Source organism: Daphnia pulicaria, chromosome 6, assembly GCF_021234035.1.
Source record: "Daphnia pulicaria isolate SC F1-1A chromosome 6, SC_F0-13Bv2, whole genome shotgun sequence".
NCBI classification, from domain to species: domain Eukaryota; kingdom Metazoa; phylum Arthropoda; class Branchiopoda; order Diplostraca; family Daphniidae; genus Daphnia; species Daphnia pulicaria.
The window spans coordinates 21,482,054-21,506,433 of record NC_060918.1 but is presented as its reverse complement, the minus strand read 5'-3'; the positions used below and the strand labels follow the sequence as shown (position 1 = coordinate 21,506,433).

Here is a 24,380-nt window from a genome sequence, read left to right as displayed (position 1 = left end):
CTGGCGCCATATTCGCACCTGTCGACAGGGGGGGAAACGTCGGTCGGAATTAGAGCTGGTCCTTGATTGACGCACACTTTTATCGTGACGCGAATGGAAATATTCACTTTCTTTTATATTTTTGTTTTCTTTCATTATAGCTTATAAACACGGATCTTGATCGATTAAAGTTCTATAATATTTTTTTTTTTTACGGATACGCCATTATCTTGTGTGTGAAAACCTACATATTGTCCATTTGTTTATCAGTTTGAAATATTTTGTATTTTGACCGAGTGGAGAATAAGACCGATAAGGCGTGTAACAGTCCAAAGTGAAATTTGAAATTCATTATTCGGACAGTTATTCAAATTTTCCCCAACCCACCACCGCCAAAGAAGAAGTGGAAACTGTCAGTCTCATTCCCAAAAGTTGAAATGATATTTCCAATAAGGCAAATGTCATTGGCTTCAATCAAATTATCTAGCCATTTTCCTATGCTATGAAAATACTCTTCAGCCTGTATATACCTTGTATAATCAATGTCAAGTTGTCGGCTGGAACAAGAGAGTCTCTAGATAAAATCCAACAAAAATAACCTCGGCTGCTACTACCCCCAGTCGGTCGGTCTATTTCCGCCAACAGAAAAAGAAGCTCCTAGCACCGCAATTCCTCTTCCTATATACCCCAGTAGTATATTTAGTGCACCCATGTTAGAAGAAGAAAAAACAATTTCCTCTTGACCGTCTGTGTGTGTGCCGTGAGAAAGTGGAGTAACACGTGTACGCACCCCTCTTCCACCTTATTTTCTCCAAAGGAAATAATCATTAAGGGTTTTTAGGGTCTTTGGCCGATTGGTGGGGTGGTGTAAACAGCTCACGCTCGACTTGCACAAGCAACTGATTGTTGTTCATAGAATTGTGTGTGCTATCTACATATTAGGATTAATCATCTGATTATTTAAAAGTTGACCGGTTTTCCTATCGCCATCACTCAGAAAAAGTTCTAAACGTTTAAAATTCAAATAGACCTTTTATGGAATATTCACCATCGGGAATGATGTATTTCATAATTGAGAAGAATGTTTTTTTTTTTTTTTTTTTTTTTTTAATATTATATTTTGACTCCTGTGGCAAAGCTAATGTGATTTCGTCTGGTGATTACATATATGCATGATGGCCAGACTGGATGAACCGGTTATGAAACAGGTCGTAAAGGTCATCCTCAAAAATTCAGTTTTTCCCCCAGCCAGAAATGTGTATAGAAAAAGAGAATTGCATGTTGATGATGGAAATAAGAAGAAGAATCTTTTGCCTGCTGATCGATGACCCCCGCCATGTACGCCTCCGCTGGTCACGTTATTTACCTGCAGGGATGTGATCGCCCAAAGAAAAGAAAAAATGAGCAATTGAGGTATGAAGAAAAATTACATTTTCTTTCCCCCTTTATAACACGTACATGTTTTTAAAAATTGATTGATTTAAATCTAGAGAAAGGGGGGGGGGGGACCGGGGACCCAAGTTATTCAAGAAAGTTCATGGTTACGAAAAACGGATTGTCGTTAATGTGTGGTTTATTTTTTAACTGTTAAAAAGAATTTTTTTGGGGGGTGATTTCGCCAGGTTGAATGGCTGATGAGCTCGTAAAAGAAACGGGAAAAAATGGTTAAGAGGCCAGGGCCTCGGGGTTGCGCTATGCGTTCGTCGATTGTCTCCCAAGTGTGTGTAGTGTTTTGGTGTTTTAAAGATGGCGGCCGTGGGGTTGTCAAGAACCACCACGAGACTTTTAAATTCTCGTTTGCCGGTGATTGTCGTGTGTGGGGCAACCGGCACTGGGAAATCGAAACTCGCTCTAGAATTGGCAGTGAAATATGGAGGTGAAATCATTAGTGCCGATTCTATGCAGGTATTTCTCTTTTCCCCCCTCCTTTTAGTCTGTGTTCTCACATCTTTCTCTCTGGTGGTCGTGAATAAGTCATAAACGTTTTGTATTCCGTGCCACGGCCTCCCACTTACGTCAGCATTGTGCACCAAGGTGCCGCATTGTTAAAGATCCCCAGGTCTAGAACAAGTCTGGCTGCTTTAAAGTTTGATGCACTACTTTGAATAACAATTTTCTCTTTTCTCGAAAACAGCCAGGCCTGTTTTGAGTTGTAGGGTTAGTGCAGCAGCCATTGGAAGCGGTTCAAGCCCACCACTGCAGAATGCGATCAGCAAGCCAAAAACTAGATTCAGCAATTAACCTCTTTCTAAAAGAAATAATCTTGGCTAGGTCTGGGACCGGTGATTTCACTTTTCCGACTAAGGGTCAGATAGTTCCATGCCAGAATGCAGACAAGGCCACACCATCAGAGGCTCTAGAATCCTTTTTTTCTAGTTTGCCCGGAATCCAAATCACTGCTGCCAGTTGAGATTTCAAGGCCTGGAAACAACAAACAAAAAGAAAAACTTGTTTTTGCCTGTGCCCGTTTACGTCACCAGGCTCCTAAATCACGTTTTTTTTCTTTCTCTTACGATGTCTGGTTCGGCCTCAGTCGAAAGAAAAGGAAGATTATGGTCGTACATTCCCGCTTGAAGCTCTCCCCAGACACAGCCTCAAGGAGGAAAAACATTCACCTTCCTTCCTTCTACCATTTTAACCGTCTGGTCTCGGTTGTTGTGTCCGTAAGCTTCTTTTTCCCCCCTCTTTAACACACCCTCTCGTCGTTCGTTCGTTCGTTCGCCTCTTTTTATTTTTCACGCATTTCTTTATATAGAGCGCGTGTGCGCTCGTTCTATTTTCAGGTGCGCGCCATGCACCAAGTTCAATGACTCGAGCGTAGCCCAGCAGGGCGTGGTCCTTTCTTGTTTTTGGCCGAGTCTCTTCTTAAATTTATCGACTCGCTCTTTTTTTATGAGTTTCATCAGCCAAAAAAGACCGAAGAAGAAGGTGGGCGACGAAATGTTGTTGCACAACCCAGTGAAGAGAGCAGCTTGGAGTAAACGATCGAAATTGGATAGAGACTCTTCGTGTGTGTGCAACAACAACAAGGCGAGAGCAGGGCAGACTTAATTGGATCCACGATCGACCTCCCCCCTGGCCCCTTGTACACATTTTTCTTGTTTTACCAATTTGAACATTCCGAACGCTCCCGCCAAAAAATTAAAAAACAACGACGTAACGTATTTTTAGATTTATATTTTACGAGGGACAAGAGACAGACACACACATAACAAGGTCGACACAAAATACTGTACAACGTTGTAGGGTGCTGGAATGACTGGGCTCCTTTTTATTTCTGCCAAGTGAAAACAGAAATGGTCAAAGAATTTTCAATCGGGCGCTAAAAAATAAAAAAAATGTCCCGCACGTGAGTCGGCCACGTGACGTTTGATTATCCGTGTGTGTGTGTGTGTGTGTGTGTGTCCTCAATTGATTGTTATTTGCTCGATGTCGGGACAGATTCTCTCTCTGATCAAATAAAGTGGAAAAGATTATTTTTCCAAAGTTACTTTTGCGATAGTAGCGTTACACATTTTTCGGTTGCTGTCTGCCAGCTACGAATCTAAAACTGCGCCATTTATGATACATCCCCCCCCACCTCCGCCTATCTCTCTCCCGCTCTTTCAGCGATGGCGTGAGAAATGGGGAGGTAAGTGTGGGAGGCTTGTCTGGCGGTCAAGGACGATCACGCGGAAATCACGCCCCTCTTGCACGACCCACGTGAGCCGAGCGATGTTACGCCAAAAGCAACAAATTAAATAAAAATGCGTATTTCTTTTGTTTTGTTTTATTGTATGTTTGGAATGTTGTGTTTGACATTAATCAATTGATATGTATTCATAATTTGCTGGGGGTTGAATCTGAAACTTAATTTTAAAAAAGGAGAGAGGGAAAGAAAGAGACGAGCTGTGGTTGATTAAAGAACAAATCAGATCGGATGACGTGTCGGGAGCGTTGGTGGTGGTCGAATTCGTGACTGGGCGCCTTTTTTTTTTTAAATTTTATTTTCTGCCTTTCGTGCGGAATTTCCCGACCGCCGTGAACAATTTTTTTTTTTCATTTTATTATAGGCGAAATTCGTGAGTCGTCTCGACATTTTTTTTTGTTCGCTCTTGACCGCAGATCCTTTTTGTTTCTTCGTTCATTTGCGCCGTGAGTCGGTGACCATCCCTGCCCTGGGGCTGTTGTACCTTGAACAAGTACAACAACCGCGGCAGTCGGCCAAAAAATTGAGAGAGCCCCGACAGACATTCGCACGTCAAAGTTAAAACAAAACAAAAACAAACGAAAAATTCGACGATTCCTGAAATTTTTAGATTTTTGGGTTTTTTTTCTGGGTGTGGTCGATTGGCGCCACCTGTCACTGTTTCTCGCCATTGGTACAAACTCGTTGACAATTGAATTAATCGATGTGCCAATCTATGGAAATGATTTTCAATGTCGTTCAATGCACATTCCCCATTTACGTCGACGTTTCATTTCGCAATAGCCTCAGACGCGCAGGTAATAAACTGAAGAAATAAGTCGATAAAGATAAATTTCAGGGACTTTTTCTGTGTCTCTCCTTTCCTCCAGCCGTTCGTACCCAACGACCTCACGTTTTTTTTATTCTTACGTCAGAGAGAGAGAGAGCGGGAGTGAGGTGGTGGTCCGTATGAGGTTGCCTAAACCAGCCGCTAGTCGCAGTTCTGCCAATAAAGTTGCCTAGCTCCAAGGTTGACGTTCCTGTTGTTGTTGTTGTGGGGGGAAGTTTCGATTTCACAAAAAAGAAAGAAAAAGAAACGAAACCGGCACAGCGACTACTGCCCATTTTCGTCGTGCGCCTTTAGAATAATCGTCTAATAAAAAAGTCCTTGAGAGATTGGCCTAACTCTCTCGTCGGCCGCAGCCTCACACACACGGGAAAAAATTATCTAATCGGTCGTCTAGCGGCGACGGCAGGAGACCCCCCGGCAGCACAGCCCAGCAGTCAGCCCAGCTCGGTCAGCGCCCGATTTCATTCAAGGACCGCCACCACTCGCATACATGTACGTCTTTGAGGCCGTTGGGATCAAAAAGTTGTCGGTAACTCTTGGTAACCACGAAAAAATAGAAAAACGAAAGAAATTAAAATTGTTGTCTTGTCGACATGATAATCTTCCCCCTAAAAAAAATAGGCCGGCTGTTTGGTTGCTTGTGGCCGGCCAGCGAATGAATCAAAGACGCTTGTTGTCATGAAGCGTCGAAGGACGTGACTGCCATTCAAAGGTTGATCCCGTTGGCTTGTGTTCCTTTTTTTTCTTTTCTTTCTTGTTTGTTTTCATTTCGAAATGCTAAAGATTAATCAAGTGGTGGGGGCAGAGAGATAACACGTTTGAATGGGCCGGCACTCACGGGACGCACACACACAATGTCCGTGAATCAACGCAGAAAAACAAGAGTTCATTTACGAAACCAAATTGTCTTTTGATAGACTTTGTCTTTTCTTTTACATCATTTTTATCTTTTTTTCTTTTGATTTCGTTTATTCAGATCTACCAAGGGCTGGACATAATCACGAATAAAGTCACGTTGGAAGAGCGGCAGCTCGTCCCCCATCATCTCATCGATTGCGCCTCACCCTTGACCCGCTGGACCGTCGTGGACTTTCAACGCAAATCGTTGGCTGTTGTAAGTTTTTCATTCATTTAATTTCTCGTTTGGAAACTGCTGGGCGGTCGCTCTGTTCCGGTTGCTACGAAGCTTCCGTCCAGATCGCGCCATCCGATAGCCAATGTGTGTGTGTGGCTGTCGGGTGTTGCCGCCCAGCTGTCAAATGTGCAACCGGATGACCCCGTGGTTTTGATTATTTCTTTTTTTTTGTTGTGTGTTGTCTGATTTTGAATGGAAATGTCGTTTCTGTGTGTGTGTGTCTGCCACTGGGATTTTTTTGATTTGACTATGAGCGCTGAATCAGCAGTTTTGTGCTGACCTCTTGGGTTTTCGGGGGCATCTCGCGGTGTCCAGTCAACCGTCGAGCAGCGGCGATCCCCATCGGTTCAAGGTCCTCCGGGATTTTTTTCATTTTCAAATTAAAAATTAAAAAAGGAAGAAAACGAACTGACGTTGTGTCTCTGTCTGGACCTTCTCCAATTCCTAGAAATAAAAGCGATTGACACGTAACGACGACTGGGAAAAAGTCCGCGGACGAGAGATATTGTTGGACCGGTTCCCCTCCCCCCTACCCATCCCGAAAAAATGTTCTATTAATACGAATTTACTACAATTAAAAATAATTTGGGCCGACAGATTGACGACTTGCTGCTCAACGGACGGGTGCCGGTCATCGTTGGCGGGACTCACTACTATATCGAGTCGTTACTATGGAAAGTGTTGCTGGACGGTGACCACAAGTCCGGCCGGGACCAGACGACGACGACGACTTTGCTTTACGAACGAGACGAGCAGCTGCGACGGCAACGGTCGCCGCCGTCCACTCAGACGGCCCAGACGCTCGACGACGGGGACGATAATGACGAGCTACTTTTGAAATTATTACCGTTGGGCGAGGTGGGATCGGACGCCAAGGCGCTGGAGCATTTGAGCAGCGCCAGACTTCACCAGCTGTTGAGGAAGGTCGATCCCGTTATGGCCGACACTATACACCCGAATAACAGACGGAAAATCTTCAGGTAAACTGACCAAATTCTTTCGTCTTTTTTTGTTTTAGAATTAGAATTAGAATTTGGTGACCGCGCCCTTATTATTCAAATTTTGACCAACAATGATGAGGGAATTTCCCGGGAGTTTTTGAATGCAAAGAATTAACGAAATCATTATCAAAAAATCAACACGAAATGACAAGGGCACGCGCTTGATGGGAGGTAATAAGACTATCGAACCTGTTGGTCGAAATTCCTTTTTTAATTTGGCGGTTCCAAAGTTTTTGAAGGCAAACAGATTGACACGTAGACAATAAACAGGAAAATAATCGGAAAAATAAAAACAAAACAAATTTTTAAGTTGATGGGTTCTTCTTGTTTTGGGGGGGTGTCTGTGGGGCTCGGTCCCTGCCGGGCAAGGATAGCTGGACCGATAGAAAATTTTGTCCATGTAACAGTATATATCTGTCAACTTAATTAAGACGTTGGAATTGAGCTTTTCTTTTTTCTTTTTTTCCTTTTTTCCTTTTTTCTTGACATGTTGTCAACTGAAATGGATCGAAGAACAAAACAAAAAGTCTAATAAATTCCACTGAAAGAAAGGGGAGGGCAAACGTTTTAAAGAAAAAAAACGACGATCGAACCCAAAAAATTTGAAACCGGTTTTTTTTTATTTTCTTAAATTAATTCTTTGTGTGTGTTTGATCGTTCCTTAATTCGAAATTGAAACAAACACGGAAATCCTCTTTTCTCTTTTTTTTTTTTGGGGGGGGGGGTTGCAGAGAGAGAGAGAGATATCAAACATATTATTACGTATTCAATCACGTAATCATTTGTGAGTCGCGCTCATTTTTCTTTGGCTCTTGGGCGGCCCGAGATCTTTTTTTATTTGATTAAATTTTGCGATATTGAAACGACATTCGTCGCGCAATATAAAATACCCAGACAAACTAAACTTGATCCATGCGTGGGGTCCTGTCTGTCTGTCTGGATAGTTTCCTCGACTATTTCAAACGGACGTCGTCGTGTGTTCTGGCGGGAAACTTTTGGTAAAGTTGCTGCCGAGACGGCAATTCCCAACTTGTTGTTTTTCTACTTGCTGAACTTTGTGGTCGGTTGCGGAGTTGGTTGTTCAATGAATGTTTGAACGCGACCCGCTTGCAAATTACCCGCCGCACACGGGTGTAGTAAAAACGGGAACCTATCCGGAATGATGGACATCCTATGCGTGTAAACGATTGCGCCTCTAGTCTTGGGAGGGGTAAACGAAATTTTTTCCAAGTTCATCCGGTCCGGAATCGACTTGAAATCAAAAAATTCCATTTCTTTTTAAAATTAAAAAAAACGGAAAAACTTTTGTTGTTGTTTAGGGGATTTGTTCCCATGGAACAAATTCACCCTAGAAGAAATAAGTCGACCAAAGCCCCTCAAGCCGCCGCTGATGGCGTCTTTGAATCCCCCCCGCTGTCTTATTTTCCCTTTTTGTTCCAAAAAGGCAAAGAAGAAGAAGAAGACGAAAAAATATACAAGAAAAATAGTCTGAAGAATCTATACGACCGACCGATGGTGGTGTGTATTTGTGAAGCTAATATCCACCAGCCAACACAATGGGGGGAAGGAATAAGAAGAAGCAAAGTGGAAGGGGGGTAGAAACTAGAAGAAAAAGATAATATATATCCGGAATAGTGGTGGCGATGGTAGTACCAGAGGGGGGATGTGTGTACATGTAAGTAGGAAGAGAAAACCCCCGCGCCTATAGGTCACACTTCCGCCGCTTCCGCCGTCGCCCGCTCTACTCTGAGGCACTTAACATTAGTGCACCCACGTATATACGTATATACCCATCACTTAACTTTTTCTTCTTCCCAGCTGACGTGTTTTTCGATTCTTCTTTATCCATATAATTTTTAGTCATGCCCATATTTTTATTTTTTCGTCTGGTGTCAAAGGAAATGCAAATGACGTTAGCGCATCAAGTTTTGGTGCAGGGGATTATTTTTGTTTTATATTCCAATGGAAAGAAGGGGAAGCGAATCAATTGGGTTGATGCCACGGAGCACGCGCACGTTCTCCAAAGAAGAAAAACCCAAAATATGATTATCTTCCATCCAAGACATTCCTGTTGGATAAAGAAGAAGAAGAAACAAAAAAACAATGGGGAGCTGCTGCTGGCCTGGCGCAAGCCACACACACTTCTTCTTCTTCTTCTTCCAGTTTTTAAGACCCACAACCGGCTTGGATTCCATTTTTTTTCCCCTTGTAAATCGGTTCGAATTTTTATTTAAAATATTTTATTTTATTTTTTTCCACTCTCGAAAACCCAGGGGTTGAAGTGGTAGAATTCGGTAGGATGATGACGGACGGACGCTCTTCTTTCTTTTCTTTTTTTCTTTTGGGGTGGATTTGATGTTTCTAACTCGATAACGATGCTGACCTTCGTACAAGGGAAAAAGATTATTTCTTTCTTTTCTCGGTAGTGTGGAACCCGGCCAGGTTTCCGTGTTAAGATATTCCACGTGTTTTTTTCTTTCCATTTTTTTTTCTTTTTAAATAAAAAATATTTAGATATAATTTCACCCCTGGTTTTTCTGAGAAGAAGAAGAAGAAAAATGCTTTTTTGGGAGCAGCCTATGGCCTGAGGAATGATGTCGTTCGACGAGCATTGATGATCCAACTGGAACACTGTCAGAAATGTGTAGAGTAGACCTTTCTGGTGCGGACCCAGTCCAATTTATTTCGAATTACTTCACCGTTTTTTTCTTTTTATTATTATTGTTTTCGTTGGGATGGCTACTGCTCTGACCGGTAGCCAGTTAATAATTGGGGGATGTTTACTTCTTTTTATTTTCCCCAAAAATAAAATAAAATAAAAAGAGGTGGCGTGATTTTTTCTGTTTCTCCCCGTAGACGGGCATCGCTCACTTTCTCTTCTATTTTCGAATAGAAATTTTTTGTGTTTTTCCTACGCCAGAGGTTCTCTAGCAAAAACATAAAACGTTACCAAGGTCTGTTATTTTTTAACGGGTTTTTTGGGTCCAAATCGCTAAAATAAAAAGACAAACAAAAATAAAAATAAATAAAATGTCGAGGGCACATCCAACCCTGACTGGTCTAAAGGTAAAGAAAATCCTTGTTGGATTGATTGTTGGCCTCAATTTGTCATGTGTGGACATTTCTCGTTTTCTAACGGACGCACGGATAAAACGAGAAAAAAATTTTTATTTCAATCAGCTCTCATTTCTAAGCAAATGATATGCAAACAATGGATTTTTATTTTCGAAAAAAAAAAAAAAAGAGCGATCCCCCACCCAGATTGTCCAGTCACGTGAAATTCCCTCCTTTTAGCGCTCTGCGTACCCCTATTTCGGCGATGCTATCGCCCATTTTGATCGTTTTATCTGCGAAACAAATTCCCGTTTAGTCGTGAGGAAAAAAAAATGTTGAAAATTTTTCGGCAAAAAAGGAAAAAAAAAAAGAATTTCTGGTGAAAATAAAAAGGTTTGCGCAACGACCCCATAAAGAACAGCGAGCGGGTATAATGGTATATAGTTGGTGGGTTTGCCAGCTGTTGTTTGTTGCAAAGCGCTGAATAAAAAACCTCCCAATCAAACTAAGTCGATTGTCAATCATCCCGTTAGATTTAGATTTAGTCTCTCTCTCTTGGTTGTTGTCTTGCGAAATTCGCATAACCCTACTGTTAACTACTGGCGTATTTTGGTTTTTGCTTTGCCCGTCCGTCCGTCCGTCCGTCCTAGCCGAGGAGGAGGAGGAGAGCCGCCTAGCAACAAGAATCTATCCCCGTGAAGAAAAAAAAAAAAAAAACTGAAATTGTTGCGTGACGAGCTTCTTTTTCCGTCCTCTCCAAAAATTTCTATTTTTTTTTTCTGGTCGAAATTCTTTTTCCCATTTTGGTCGAATCTCAAGTAAAAAGAAGGATCGACTCTTCTTCTTATTATTTTTAGAAGAAGAAGAAGGGCGATTCTTTGTTGATCGCTTCAAGTTGTTTCCTCCCCCCCTTCTGAACGGCTGCCACTTGTTTTCCCCCCCAACAAGTACGAAAATAGCCGCCAGTTTTTATGTAATCGCTCGTCTCATTGAAAAATAAAGTGTAACGAAGAGTGTGTGTGTGTGTGTGTGTGTCTGGATCTGCCGCCGCCGCCGTCGTTTCATTTCCCAAACGTAAAAGTTTCTTCGGGGGGTATACACTGGCAGTAGTAGTCGTCCAATAAAGAAAAGAAGAAGAGAGAGAGATGCTAATGTCCTATCCCCCCCCCCTCTTGTTTCTTAAATATGCCCCTCCATGCTCGACATTCTTAGCTGTCAAAAACTTTTTTTTTTCTTATTTCCAAAAGGGAATGTGTATTTTATTTTTTTTTATTCGTCCCTCTCGTCCCGTACGTGCTCGTGTCGAGATGCTCGCAACCGTCCCTCAACTCCCCTACGAACTTGAAAAATCATTGGAAAATGGCCAAACTCAAATGATTTTTGATTTTGCGCTTGTAGACGACACAATTTCAATTGATTTTGTATCGGGAATTTGTTGGTTATTTCTCTATCGACACGCTACGACCTTGCCGATCCTTCCAGCTGTACTCTGGGAACTCTTTTCCTTCGTGACTTTGCTCCTTTTTGGGTAATTTTTTTGAGTTTGGTCCTGATTGTCGATTCAACTCACGTCAAAATAGGGGGTGAATTTCAACCAGAAAATGAAAATGTTCGTCGCCCATGCTACCGCATTATCAGCTCTGTTTTTTTCTTTTTTCTTGGTGCCCATTAAATGTTTGAAATTTCTTTTTCTCTCTCTTCCCGCCCATATTTTTTCTCTCTTCTTATAAGATGGAAAAATGCGTTGATTGACAGCGTAAAACATTTCAAAAATGGCATTCTTAACATTGTGCACCGCTGCACCCCCCCCCCCCCCCCCTTTAAAAAAAAATACTAAACTGAACTTTTATCTCAGATTTTGATTGCATTTTGTTTTTCTCTATAAATTCAATGACTTGTAGGGAGGGGTGGGGTGGTGGGGGCTCAAGAGAGCCGAAAATATTATCGAAAAAGGAGATACTAAAAAGTAGGTCTGACGAAGAAGAAAACACGGCGCGAGGTAGACCCCAGCGGTTGGTTGTCTGGACGAGCCAGACGGCACACAAATTACCTGATTTTCTTCTTCTTTTTCTTTCATATTTTTTTTTTTTTAATTTTATTTTGGTTGTTTGTCGACATGGTGATTTTTTACCTTTTTTTATTTTTTAAAGTGGAAAAATTTATTTCAGCCGCTACCAGCCGGTTGTGTACCTGTGTCTGTGTCCATCGGATGAAATTCTAATTTGTGTGTGTGTTTGTGTTTGTGCTGTCGATTTCAACCAGAGTCCGTCTCGTCTGAATCACATAGCCCGGGCCGTCTTATTTTATTTTTTTCCAACCCGACTGGGATTTAAATTCAATTGGAAGATGATCAGGTTTCTTTTGATTTTTTGTTTCCCTTTGATTTTGTGTGTGTGTTAAATTGGGAAAAGTCACTCGCCTCTCTGCGGGTGTGACTGTCGTTTCGTTTTGATTTCGACTGCTTTTTTTTTCTTTCTTTTTCTTCCGGATATATACAAGAGGAGACAAGGCAGACAGAGGAGAGACAGGAAGTGTCGTGTTATTGTCGACTAAATATAGTTTTTCCCCACTAGTATTTTTTTGTTTGGTTAAGTTCCAACAAAAACACCACCACCACCACAACCACCACCCCCACCCCCATCCCCAAAAATAAAATGAAATAAAAATAATAATAAAAGAGCCTGACAACATTCCACACGATTTTATACTTTTGAAAAAAAATTTTGTAATTCGACAGTTCATACAACAACAACAACAAGGCACCCCTAGCTTGCTGCTTTCACACTGCAGACGCTTTCCTAATTCATCATGGGGAACCTTGTAAAGATTTGGATTAGACACGCCGTCAGAAATAGATGTTCAGCCATTTCAATTTTATTTCCGCTCTTTTTATTTTTCAAATTTCAAAAGTTTTTTTTTTTATTTTCTAGTCGGTACTTTTAATCGCATCAACTTCTTGTCTTTTGGCGGATGATTAGCTCCTCCTCCTCCCCCCTTCATCACTTCCTCACCTTTCTATAAATCTATTTGTAAGGGCTGTTCAATCGCCTTAAATCGTCAAAAGGTATAGAACATAGAAAAACTCTCCCGTATAATCCGGCCGTTGGAATTTTCTGGAAAATAAAGTATAGGGGGGTGCCTCTGGGTCCGCGCCGACCGGTCCAGGTGCCCAGGTGTCTGTAATCTCATTACACCGTGTGATCCTTTCGGCTGACTACTTCATTGTGTATACTCTCTCCGTGTACAGTCGTGTGTGTTTGGTTGTTGTCTTCCTTCCTTCCCAGGCGGATGAGAGGCAACCAAACTAGACGCGTGTTTTTCTTCTGGCTGGTCGGGAGTTGTTAATCATTTTGCGGCATTCTAATTTGGTTGTTGTTGTTGTACTACGTCACCTGGACAACGCTCCCATCGCTTCATTAGCATTTAGATGATAAAAGTAACAAAAGGGGCGCTCTCTGCAAATTGTATTTTTATATTCTATCTACCGTCTCTATTGAAAACGAATTTTCCCATTTGAATTTCTTTGATCGCTCGTCCAATCCAATTGCGATCCGTGTCAATCGGAGCGTGAAAATGGGCGGGAGAAATCGTCCCCTCTTGCCCTTTTGATTTATTTTCTTCTTTTCGACAAATTGGTGAATTGAGAATCAAAAGGTGAACTAATCATTTCGTTTCTTTTTCTTTTCTTTTGAATTGTATGTGCTGGTTCGGTTGAACGAACGGGCGGGCAGGTCCCTGCAAGCGTGGCAACAGCACGGCCGACCCCACAGTGAGCTGCTCCGGTCGCAACGGGACTCTGAGGGAGGCTCGACGCTGGGAGGTCCCCTCCGCTACGACGCCGACCGAACGCTCATCTTCTGGGTCCAATGTCAACAGGTAAATCAAAAATAAATAATCACCAAAGTTGAAGTAGTTTAGAGTCTCTACTCGGGACCTGGCCCAACTTTTGAATCATTTACCCGCCATTTTTCTTCGTTGCAAAATTGATTTGAAATTTTTAAAAAACAAATACGACGAGATTAGGAGAAGAAAAGAGAAAAAACTGGGGTGGATTAGAGATCTGTCCCGGTGAATAAGTGAACTCTATTTTCAATTGATAATGAAGTTTTTTTTTACTACGTAGCTTATAAGTCGCTCTGAGAGTCTAGAACTTTGTGTCGTTTTCCCTCTCATCTATTTATAGGATTTCGTAATGAGATTCCGTAGAGTTTTTTTTCTCATGTCGTTTTCAGTTTTGGGTCTGGTTTTGAGGACAGTGGAAAAGTATTTTTCTCGCTCTATGCGGACGCACATTGTGGACACGGTTTGCTACTTAACAAAACGTCGTCGGCTGCTGGGTGCCGACTGTGCGTCTCTTTTTCTCGCTCCTTTTTTTGGCGGGATTCTATTTTTAAATGATGAAACATGGCAAAGGGACAAGAAAGAAAAGAAAACAACAAGAAAAAATGGGGAAGCGAAAACACGAAACTAAAATCAAATAAAAGGTGAATGTGAAATACAAATGCGAATGGTAATCGATACACGCAAGTTCAGCGACAAACTCGCGACAGAGTCTCTCATTTGCATGTCCTTAGATGGGCGTGTCACCTTGGCCAGCCGCCGCGCTCTCGCTTCTTATTCAGAGTCAAAATAGAGACGCCAAAAGATTTGGGATTTTTTCTGGAAAGTGTCGAAATTATCAATTGGATTTTATCGTTTTTTAAGTAGAGAATTTCGGCGTTTTATAAAAATTATAAAAAAATCAATAAATAAAAAAATAAAAATTTGAAAATGTAGTCGTTCCCGCCGTGTTTTAGGAGATCGGAAGCCGAAAGGAAAACAAAAACTGCGGGGATGAGAAAAAGATTTAAAAAAATAACTATCAAATAAACAAATAAATGGTAAAAATAAGGAAAACAAAAAAGGTAAAAGAGACGGCGGCCAAGTCCGTGTGAGACGGTCTGCGTCCTTGGAGGGTCTCACCGGGTGTCGTCTCCTCTCTCTCGGGCCGCTCACATCGGAAGGAGAAATACGGAAATAAGAATTGGGTGTGTCGTGCCAAATAGGCGAACGAGAAAGCAAGGAAATTGTGAGGCTCCCACCATTTTGTTTTTCGGTCGTCGTCGGGTGGTGTATAGGCCAGTGGAATTAAAAATAAGTTTTTGTCTTCCTTCTTCTTCTTGGAACGGAGTTGCGGGGGATCCAAGTTCAACCACCCAGACACTGGACGGGGGTAGGACAGAGGGAGGAGGAGGAGGCCAAAACAACAGGGTGGTGTGCCTCGGTGTTTTTAGCTTTGCATAATTCACGGCGACGTCCTAGCTGCTCGCCTTTTTCTCTCTCAACACCACGGGCTAATCAAGACGTGTCTTCGACGACGCGGCCAAGACATTGTGTGCTTTTACACGAGAGACGCTCTGTGTGTCTGTCTGTTTGTTCAGAGCTGGAAGCAAAAAAGAAATTTGGATTTTTCTTTTTCTTTACAAAAGTCACTGGGCTACTCTACCTTTATGGCATCGTAGAGGATAGGGAGGAGGAGGAGGAGGCCGTTAAGGAGCTACTGGGACACGTAAGCCTTCACATCTGGTTGTTGATGGATGCCCTTGTTTTTCTTTGGTGACTTTTTCGGTTATATTTTTATTTTATTTTTTTAAAACAAACTCTGGGAGATTCTTCAAAAGAGAGACACACTTGAAGGGATTCGTGTGGTGCTAGCGGGGGGGAGGCACCAGACAATTTCATTTTTCCTTATTTCTTTGAAAGAAACAGTTGAAATCGGATATCGTTTCTTTATTTTTCTTCCTGCGGAAGAGAGCCAAAAAAAATTAATAAATAACACAACCAAATTTGACACGAAGCAAATTCACACATTTGGCGCGCCACTCCTCCCACTTTCGAAATGTCGTCAATCGATATTATTTCTTCATTTTTGTCTCTGAATTTTTTCCCTTTTTTTTTTTAAAGTCGGCGAAAGGGCTTCTCTCGTTTCCTTCGGGCTAATTTAAAAATAATAATAAAATAAAGACTTTGGGTTGTTGTTTTTTTTTTTTTTAGTTGTTGTTTGCGTGTTGTTCCCGTCTGCTTAACACGCCGAACACGGGCTGTGGAGGGAAAGAGACTAACAACAAAAGGGGGGAAGAAAACGGATACCCTTGGTTCGATATTGAATTCCTGCCCATCGTTACAATAACACAACAGCAGTAGGTCGTCGTCGTCAGCTCGGTCGGCCGACAAGGTTAAGGGGGTTGCTACTACACGTGAAGACGAGGGTGTGACGGGGGGGTTGGAAATAAATTAATTCAACGTTATTCTTCTCCTTCTTCTTTTCAAGAAGCCGCTTCTGAATTATTAAATTTTATTTATTTATTTATTTTATTTTTGACGACTTTAACCGACTCGATTTCTTGATCTCTTTCTTTGTTTCTCATGCAACCCTTTTTCGGTCAGGATGAGTCTGATGCGGGAGTTAACCGACCGAACGAAGGGGGGAAGAAAAAGTCAATCGGACTAATCCGCCAAAGTCCAGTTTATACTTTGCGTGCGCACAAGGGTAGAGAGAGAGACCCAATAAGCAATAAGGTCAGTCCCACAGTCCCAACTTGTTAATGAGGTGGTCAAGCCTCATTAGAGAGAAGTTAAGGTCATCGAGTCGGAGAGAAAGGAGTAGGGCGCCCTGGATGGTTTTTCTCATAACGAAACAGCGGCGAGCGTGTGCGAGCATCGAGTGGAAAGAGATAATATCCAATAATAAATGACAATGACGCCAGTTTCTCTAGGACATTGTATGTAGGAGAGAGAGAGCTCCTCCTTAGAGGAGGAATGAGAGCTCTATGCTCCTGGGCTCCTCATCCATCAACTGATTGACCGCCAAAGTCGGTCGGTCGGATCGTTAGCGCGCCAGAAAATCCGCCCAGATCTGCTTCGATCATTTCTTTTTTGTTGTTTGTTTTGTTTTTATTATTATTTTTTATTTTGTTTCTTCTGCGCAAAACTCTTTTTTCTTTTTTTTTTCCTGGTTTTTGTGTACGTGCAAGGAGGGGCTGGGATTTATATTTTTTCGATTAGACGACCTCTGATTTGGGTGATATTAGCCAAAAAGAACATTTGAAAGTCGCCTCTTTTCTTCATCGTCACCTACTCTGGAAGCGAACGAATTTTTTTTTATTTTTATTTTTTTTTTATCTTTAGAAAATGTTTCAAATTTTGAAAAAGAAAAAGTGATAATCAAGAGAAATATGTTTGTTATCTTTGAATTTTTTTTTAGACGTCCGAGAATTCTGTCGCGCCAAAAAATTTCAAACAATTTGAACGATCATTCAAAACATTTTTTTTTTTGTTGTTGTTGCTCCAATCACTTTTCATTTGGAAATTGAATTTTAATTAAATTCAAAAAAGGGAAAATTCCCCAGACTCTTTGAAAAACCAACACATTCACGTCTTGATTGCCATCATCAAATTAATAACGAAAAAACCAAATTAATGAAAAGACAAAAAAAAAAAAAAAATTAAAAAAAAAAAAAAAAAAAAATTAAAAACATGCAACTATACGCAGGAGAGAGAGAGGCGAGAGATAAAAATGATGTTCATCCCACCGTTTGCAGGTCGGGCCCTTGAGCCGAGAGCGAACCGATCGATCAGACTTTTAACAAGAAAACAAGAGCGTAGTCAGCCTGCGCTTGTTCTTTTTTATTTCTTTTTATTTCTTTCATATTTTTCTGTTGATCTTGAAAGTTTCTCCAACGAGGAAATAACTTCATTTTTTCCTTTTTTTTTTTTTTATATTTCACCTGAAAAAATTCCTTTGGACACAAAACCAGGAGGTGCTGGACCGTCGACTCGATGCCCGTGTGGATGACATGATGTCTCGCGGCCTTGTAGCCGAATTGGCCCATTTCCACCACCTTTACAACGAACGGCGCCTACAGGATGAAATCAAGTACCGTCTCGACACATTCTTCCTCGTCTTATTCTTCTTCTTCTTCGAAGACTACTTTTCTCACTCCGCGCCATTTTGGCTAAAAATAACGAAATCAAAATTAGTGTGTCGTTATGGCATTGCCAATGCCACCGATTGGCTGGCGTATGGCATTCTACGAAACCAACTTGTTTTTCTTTCTGCTTTTTAACTGTCGTCTGTCTCCGTAATACTATTAAATTGCGTCCGAGTTTATTTTGAGACGACGAGCGGGGGGGGGGGTAAGCTCCGATCTACTTTACATTTTCAAAAATGCAAAAGTTACAACAGTTTGTTTCTTCGCTAAACTTTATGCGGAGAAACTCTTTCGTGATTTTCCCAAACATGTCGTTTGGGATTCTTTCGCATTGTTTGTGAGAGCAGCTGCCGGCCCCGAGGCCTTTTTTTTCTAGTAAGCCAAAAAAAGAATGGGAGGGAAAATATTTGCAATTCAAATTCACGTTCCCTTTTTTTTTTTCTTCCTTCTCTCGCCGTCGTGGGATTGATGGACTAGTGGTGCCCTCTCTCCTCATCTCATTTGTTTGCAGCCAGGATAGGAGATAGGTTCGGATAGGATTTAGTCTGTAAATAAGTTTGATCACGTTTTAAAAGAAAATAAAAGATTGGCTCTTCGCCGTATACTGGCGCCGGAAGGAGAACTTTTAGCTCGTTGATAAACGAGCGGGAAGCAGTAAGGAAACTCTACTGGCGATAGACGGGGGCCTTCATTATCGCGACACAAAGTTTGTGAGTCAATAGAGATGGAAGTCAAACTACTACTACTACGACGTATACACTCTACTACTTATTACGCAAGTTTCTGCTCGACTCCCAACTTACTACCATCACGTGACAGCTCGGCCAATCAGAGCGAGATTTTGATCAGTGGGATTATTTGCCGCCAATTTTTTCAAATGATTTATGATTTTCATTCTTCTCTTTCTTGTCTAGTGCGGCGTCTATTCCGTTTCGGTCAATATGTTTTTTCGGCACGTTTGAGTGCATTTCTACAGTCGCCCCTTTTTCTTTGCTCATTTGGGCCGAAAGTCTCTCTCTCTCGTCCAGCCGGAACGGCCGCCGTGATATCTCTTTTCTTTTCCGTCTTTCAGTCGCCCACCGGAGAAAAGAAAAAGAAAAAATAATAATATTATTTGATTTGTCTTGCTCTTTTTGGCGGAATGGAATGAATAGAATTGTATAGCGAAAAGAATTCAAATTCTACGGCGCGCTCAGCGGCGGTGGCGCTCTGCTCCGTTGCGCAACACATTTTTCTTTCTCGGGAGGCAAATCAAATAGACCCCCAAAAATATGGGCGCGGGCGTTGTAATCGAAGAGTCAAAACGGGCGCCACGATAGCGTATGCCAAAATATCCATCTCTCTCTCTCAAAAATAAAAAAAAATAAAAAGGTACATCTTTTTGTATTTTATTTTCTTACCTGAACCTACACACACGCTAGGCAATTTCGCGGAATCGGAGGAGCGTTGAACTCGGCTGCTGACTCCCTTCCCTTTTTTATTTTTTCCTTCCTGATATCTGACGTGAAGGTTGTCTGTACCACGTAGTAAAACAACAAAAAAGAAATATGAAAAAAAGGCGAAACAAGTACCGACGACGACCATGTGAAGAAGGAGAAGAAAAGCGCCAAATTCTTTGCCAAATGGGAGCCATTCCAAGAGTGACTTTTTCGGCGGTGGTTTTTTTTTCTTTTTTCGGCTCATCTCTCGTGGGACGACAGTGTGAGTGACCTGTTTTTTTTCTCCTTCACTCATAGTCTACTTACGCGCATTTTTTTATTTTATTTTTTAATTCAAACCAGAATTTCTCGGAAAAATTCGAAAAAGTTTTTTCGGCGAAAAACATTTCCTCCGCCCGTCTCTCTCACCTTGAAAAATGTTTGAGGAGATTCGAATAGTCAACGTCCTTGTCTATATCCCCTATGTGGCCTTGATTCGTAGTTTAGATGGAAGTTAGGTACGGGATCATTTGACTATTGCGCAATAGGTTCCGGAACGAGAGAGAGAAAAATTCGTTCGCTCTTTTTATTTTTTGGCCTATTGTCTTATCGATCGGGTGTGCACGATGTCGACGCATGTTGTGTGTATATATAGGCAGTCTGGGCCTCTGTGTGTGTGTGGGTGATTTTGATTTTCCCGCCTTGGCGACCGCGCCATTTGCCAGACACATCGGGCCCGTACCCCGTGACTCCCGACGTTTCACGTGACTCACAGCACCGCCCACCGCAGCCCTTACGTGTACGGGTGGCGTGATGGGGTATGGAGCCGAAAGTTTTTTCTCTTTTTCTTTCTTTTTTCGCCAGGGTCCTGTGTCGTTTTGTGGCGCGTTGGCCAAGCGGAACGTCAGAGAGAAATGGGGCCGACTCACGAAAGAAATGCGAAACTTCTTTTCTAGTTCAGCTGCTGCTGCTGCTGTTGTCACCGTATAAAGAGAGTACTACAAACTGCTATCTACTTCTTTTTTTTACTAGTGTACAGTAGTCGCAATCGGTCGTCTGTTTGGTCGAATGTGGACACACTAGCGTGTCACGAAAATAGCCGCTATCGGGACAGTCCAACTGGGCGGGAAATTCGGTTTCCCGTAGAAAACAACCTATTTTTTTCTTGTCTATTTTATTTTTCCCATCAACAACAACATCAACAACATGCCGGGGTAGAGAGATTTAGATGCGACGCTATTAAGTTGTTTGTCTCAAAAGTCCTTGACTGACCCAACCAAATAAAATTTGATGTCAGTTTTGTTGACCGAAATTTGTTTTCCGTATTTCTGGGGGCTCTGTTGCGCAACATTTTTTCGAGTGTTACATGACGGCCAGGAGCATTTTAGATAGGGGGGAGCCATTTCTATAGGTTGTTGTTGTTGTTGTTGGATTACTCCATCACCGGCCCTGTCAAGGACAACCTCTATTTGGCATTGAGTGGACCCAGAGTCGAAGGTCCTCCTAAGATATACTCTTGTGCTCTATCTCGACTCTCTACTCTGAGATGTTTTTCATTCCTGGCGGTCGAAAGCGGCTGGAGGAATTGGCGTCGGGACAAGAGACAGAGAGTGGGGATCAGCTTTTATTTTTTTGTTCACGTAATAATTCGAAGGCCGACGTCCAACGTCGTATAGGCTCTAACGCGCAAAAAAGTTCTTTTCCTCTGGTTGCTAGGAAGACTGAAAAGAAAAGTCCAGGGACGGACAACCAATTTCTATGGTGAGAGTGTGTCTGTCTGTCTGGCTGGCTGGCTGGTTCGCTGGGGCTGGTGTAGAACAAGCGCCGTTAGACGTCCTTGAGCGCAGTTTAGCGACGTCGCCACTGGCGGCGCTACCGTCTATACGACGCCACCCTTTTTATTTCCTTTTTTTGGAAATTATTTTCATTTTCCAGGGTTATGGCGTAACTTGTTATCGATAAAGAAGAGCATTTTGGGCGCCGTTACGTCATCGATTACTTTTGCCACTTCCCAGTTTTGTTGTCGTTTTTTTCTCTTTCGTTCTCTTTTCATTTTGATGTTATTCATAGCTCCCGCCCTGGTTACTTCACTCGATAGAAAAAAATGGGCGATTATTTTTGGGGTTTTTATTTTAGCAAAACAAAAAGAGCTCTGGGACGTTTTATTGGATCAGATGCACACGCGAAGCCGCACCAATGTGTGTGTGTGGCTGTGCGTGAATTCCTGCCATTGGAAGTTGTCCAGGAATCGTTTCGTGGACACTTTTTTTTATTTTTCTGCACGCCAAAATGCGACGCAACTTCTCTCACACACGCCCCAATCGATACCCTTGAGCTCTCTGGCGTTCCTCACTCTGCGCGTTCATGTCTGGCTGCCGTCTTGGTGTAGTCGTGTGACTCGTCTGTATAGGGGGGGGGGGGTTATAGTCCCCCCATCCCACCCTCCAAGCCCCCCTACACGGACCCCGAAATGCGGAGTAGTAGTAGTAGTAGTCGAGCTGGATCGATTACACACGGAACCGACAAGAGTTTCCGCTTCTTCTTCTTTTTCTTTTTGGTTCATGTCCATGTCTGGCGTGTGTGTGTCTTACAGCCCGGGACTTTTGAATCAATACTCTTAACAGAAATTTATGAAGCTCTTGTATGCATGTATGTATACGTCTCTCTCGTCTCAAATATTCATAGCTAGGACAGGTGACTCGACTTTTAATCTTTTGTTATTTTTTATGACCCATCCGGGCCTGGCTCCCGCTCGACGGGAAAGAGAGAACAGAAAATATGGAACGTTTGGGGTGAATTATTGCGCACTTTTTTCTTTTACTGATGTCGCCGTCGTCGCCCTTTATCCCCCCGTTTCTCTCTCACCGTTCCAGAATTAGATATGTCTGTATGTGTGTGGCTTTTCTCTCAAGCAAAACGTTATTTTTTTATTTTTTTTTTCGTCTGCCAGACGGTCGGGAATTTTTCGGTCCCGACGTCGTTGGTTGGTTCGTTCGCCAGTCCCCGGCCGAGAGGGAAATTCCTCGCGAGTAATCCCATTTCGGTGGAGGAGGTCGAATAATAATGGCCCGTAGAAGAAGAAGAACGAAGAGAATTGAAATAGAAAATGGTGTATTTCTCCCGACGTCGACTTGTGTGACGGTATGTCTGTGCACAAGTCTACTGGCCCATTTCCCGTTTGTTTCTTTTTATTACCGTAGACGACCTACTTGAAAAAAATAAAAAATAAAAATAAAAAAAAGTTTTTTGATAATCCTGGCGCAAAAAAAGAAATTTGCCCATTTTTTTTACCGTGTGATTATTTTCTTATCGAATCTTGTTTTCTCTTTCGGCCCTCCGTAGAAAAAGAAAAGAAAATCAAATAACCGCATCTCTCGAACGATTTAACAGACGCCGTATACCACCCTACGGTCCCCCCCCCCCCCCATTTTGATGATTCCGACTGGCCTTCGTCTTTCTATTCGACTTTGCGAATCGCCACCAATCACGTGGCTCTCTCTCTCTCCCTGCTCCCGCCACGTCGTAAAAAAAAAAAAAAAACTACAATTACTACGACTACTACGACTACTACGACTACTACTACCACCGTAGAGTGTGTGTAACACATACACACGCTCGCTCGCTCACGTCAACTCGAATCAATTTATTAATTTCTTTTCTTCTTCTTTATGTTCTCATTTTCTTCATTCTACTCTCATTCGTCCCGCCCATTTTCTTTTATCACTGTACATTTTGATTTTCCCGCGGGAATTTCTTTTATCTTTTCGCATCTCCATTCAAAATTCTTTTTTTTTCTGCGCGTGATTTTCTCGCTAGATAACCAAAAAAAATGTCGACGTTCAATCTCAAAAAATGAAGGGCAGTAAAAAATAATTATTTTCGTCGTAAATCAATCGGCTGACTGACTTCTTGCATGGAGAGAGAAAAAAAAAAGGCGATGGAATTTTTGTTGTTTTTTTATTTTGGGTATGAGGATGGAATAGTTTGGGCGTATTCCACGTCATCACGATGAAGGAAAGAAAAAAAAGAAGAGTAATTTCCTTTATTTATTAATTCTTTTTTTCTTTTTTGTTTTTTTTCACGAAAATATTTTTCCCGTCCTGCGCCGCTGCTCTGTCGTGAATTGAAAATGAAAAAAAATAGGGAAGCGGATTACACCATCGGCATTTTCCAGTCGATCGGGCTGAAGGAGTTTCACGAATTTCTGGTGCTGCCATCTAGCGAGCAGACGACTCAAAAGGGACGGCGTCTCCTCGACCAGGGCGTGGAGGCCCTGAGAAGCCGCACCAGACGCTACGCCCGTAAACAGACGAAATGGATCGTCAAGCGTTTCCTTGAGCAACCCGATCGCCAGGTGATTTTTGAATACCATCAATCAAATGAAATGAAATCGGCCGATTTTCTGATGTAATTTAACCAAATTGTTTTTTTCTCATTTTCAGGTGCCTCCGGTGTACGGACTGGATGCCACGGATGTGACCGAGTGGAATGAGAAGGTCCGCGACGTGGCTTTCCGGATTGTCGACTCTTTTGGCTCCGGCGAGGAGCAAACGGGAGACGGGAGCGAGTGCCGGCCCAAGCCGCTGGCCGTCGCCGAGACGACGACGCGGGAAGAGCAAACGTCCTTTCACTGCCCGCTCTGCGAAAAGGTGACGGTCGGCCAGCGCCAGTGGCAAGAACACCTCGGCAGTAACCGACACCGCAAACTGGTCAAACGGGCAGCGGCCAGCGAAGACGGCCTCGACCAGCAGTCCAAAGCTAGACGACGCCAACCAAGGAGCGCCAAGACGGACCGAGCTGACGAAAAAGACGAAACAAACGCGGGCGGATCGCAGGAGGTGGCTTTGACATCCGCTCAGGCTGTCCAGGAGGAACAGCAGCAGCCACAACTACCATCACTACAAATAGATCAGCAGACCTCTTAAACAACCAACGTTAGCGCGCCCAGCCTGCCCGGCAGACTTTGAAAAACAACACAAAAAATCCCCGTCTCTTTCCCTCTAGATCTTTTCTTCTCTTTCCGGAAAAGTCCTTAAATGATCCGGCGTCGTTTAATGATCCGCTTCCCTTTCATTCTTTTTCTTTTCTCCAGGCTCGAGCCCGGCGTGTGTGTGTGATATTTCTCCCGTTTGCCGGCCAATGTTTCGCACAATAAAACCAAAATTTGTAGGAAGGAAAAAGCTGAAACTAAATGATAGTCAATTGTCTGTGTGTGTCTGTGTTTTGTAAATTCTTTGGCTGAGCTGGGAAATGTTTGTGGGCTAAACGGCAATACACAAAAGTTTAGTACTAGACAATGAAGAGAG

General features: G+C 42.5%; 1 protein-coding gene across 1 annotated transcript; it reads left to right on the top strand.

Moving 5' to 3' along the window:
* Window positions 1–1,612: 1,612 nt before the first annotated feature.
* LOC124342668 (tRNA dimethylallyltransferase-like) lies at window positions 1,613–24,375 on the top strand. Its single transcript, XM_046795758.1, has 7 exons — window positions 1,613–1,884; window positions 5,473–5,610; window positions 6,229–6,611; window positions 13,418–13,562; window positions 17,483–17,601; window positions 23,218–23,428; window positions 23,517–24,375. The coding sequence occupies exons 1-7, from the start codon at window positions 1,726–1,728 to the stop codon at window positions 23,997–23,999; spliced, it is 1,638 nt and encodes a 545-aa protein (XP_046651714.1). The 5' UTR covers window positions 1,613–1,725; the 3' UTR covers window positions 24,000–24,375.
* The last annotated feature ends 5 nt before the right edge of the window (window positions 24,376–24,380 follow it).

Coding starts and splice junctions, on each gene's coding strand:
- LOC124342668 (XM_046795758.1), top strand. CDS start 1,726: ATGGCGGCCGTGGGGTTGTCAAGAACCACCACGAGACTTTTAAATTCT. Junction 13,563..17,482: donor TCTGGGTCCAATGTCAACAG/GTAAATCAAAAA, acceptor ACACAAAACCAG/GAGGTGCTGGACCGTCGACT. Junction 23,429..23,516: donor TTGAGCAACCCGATCGCCAG/GTGATTTTTGAA, acceptor TCTCATTTTCAG/GTGCCTCCGGTGTACGGACT.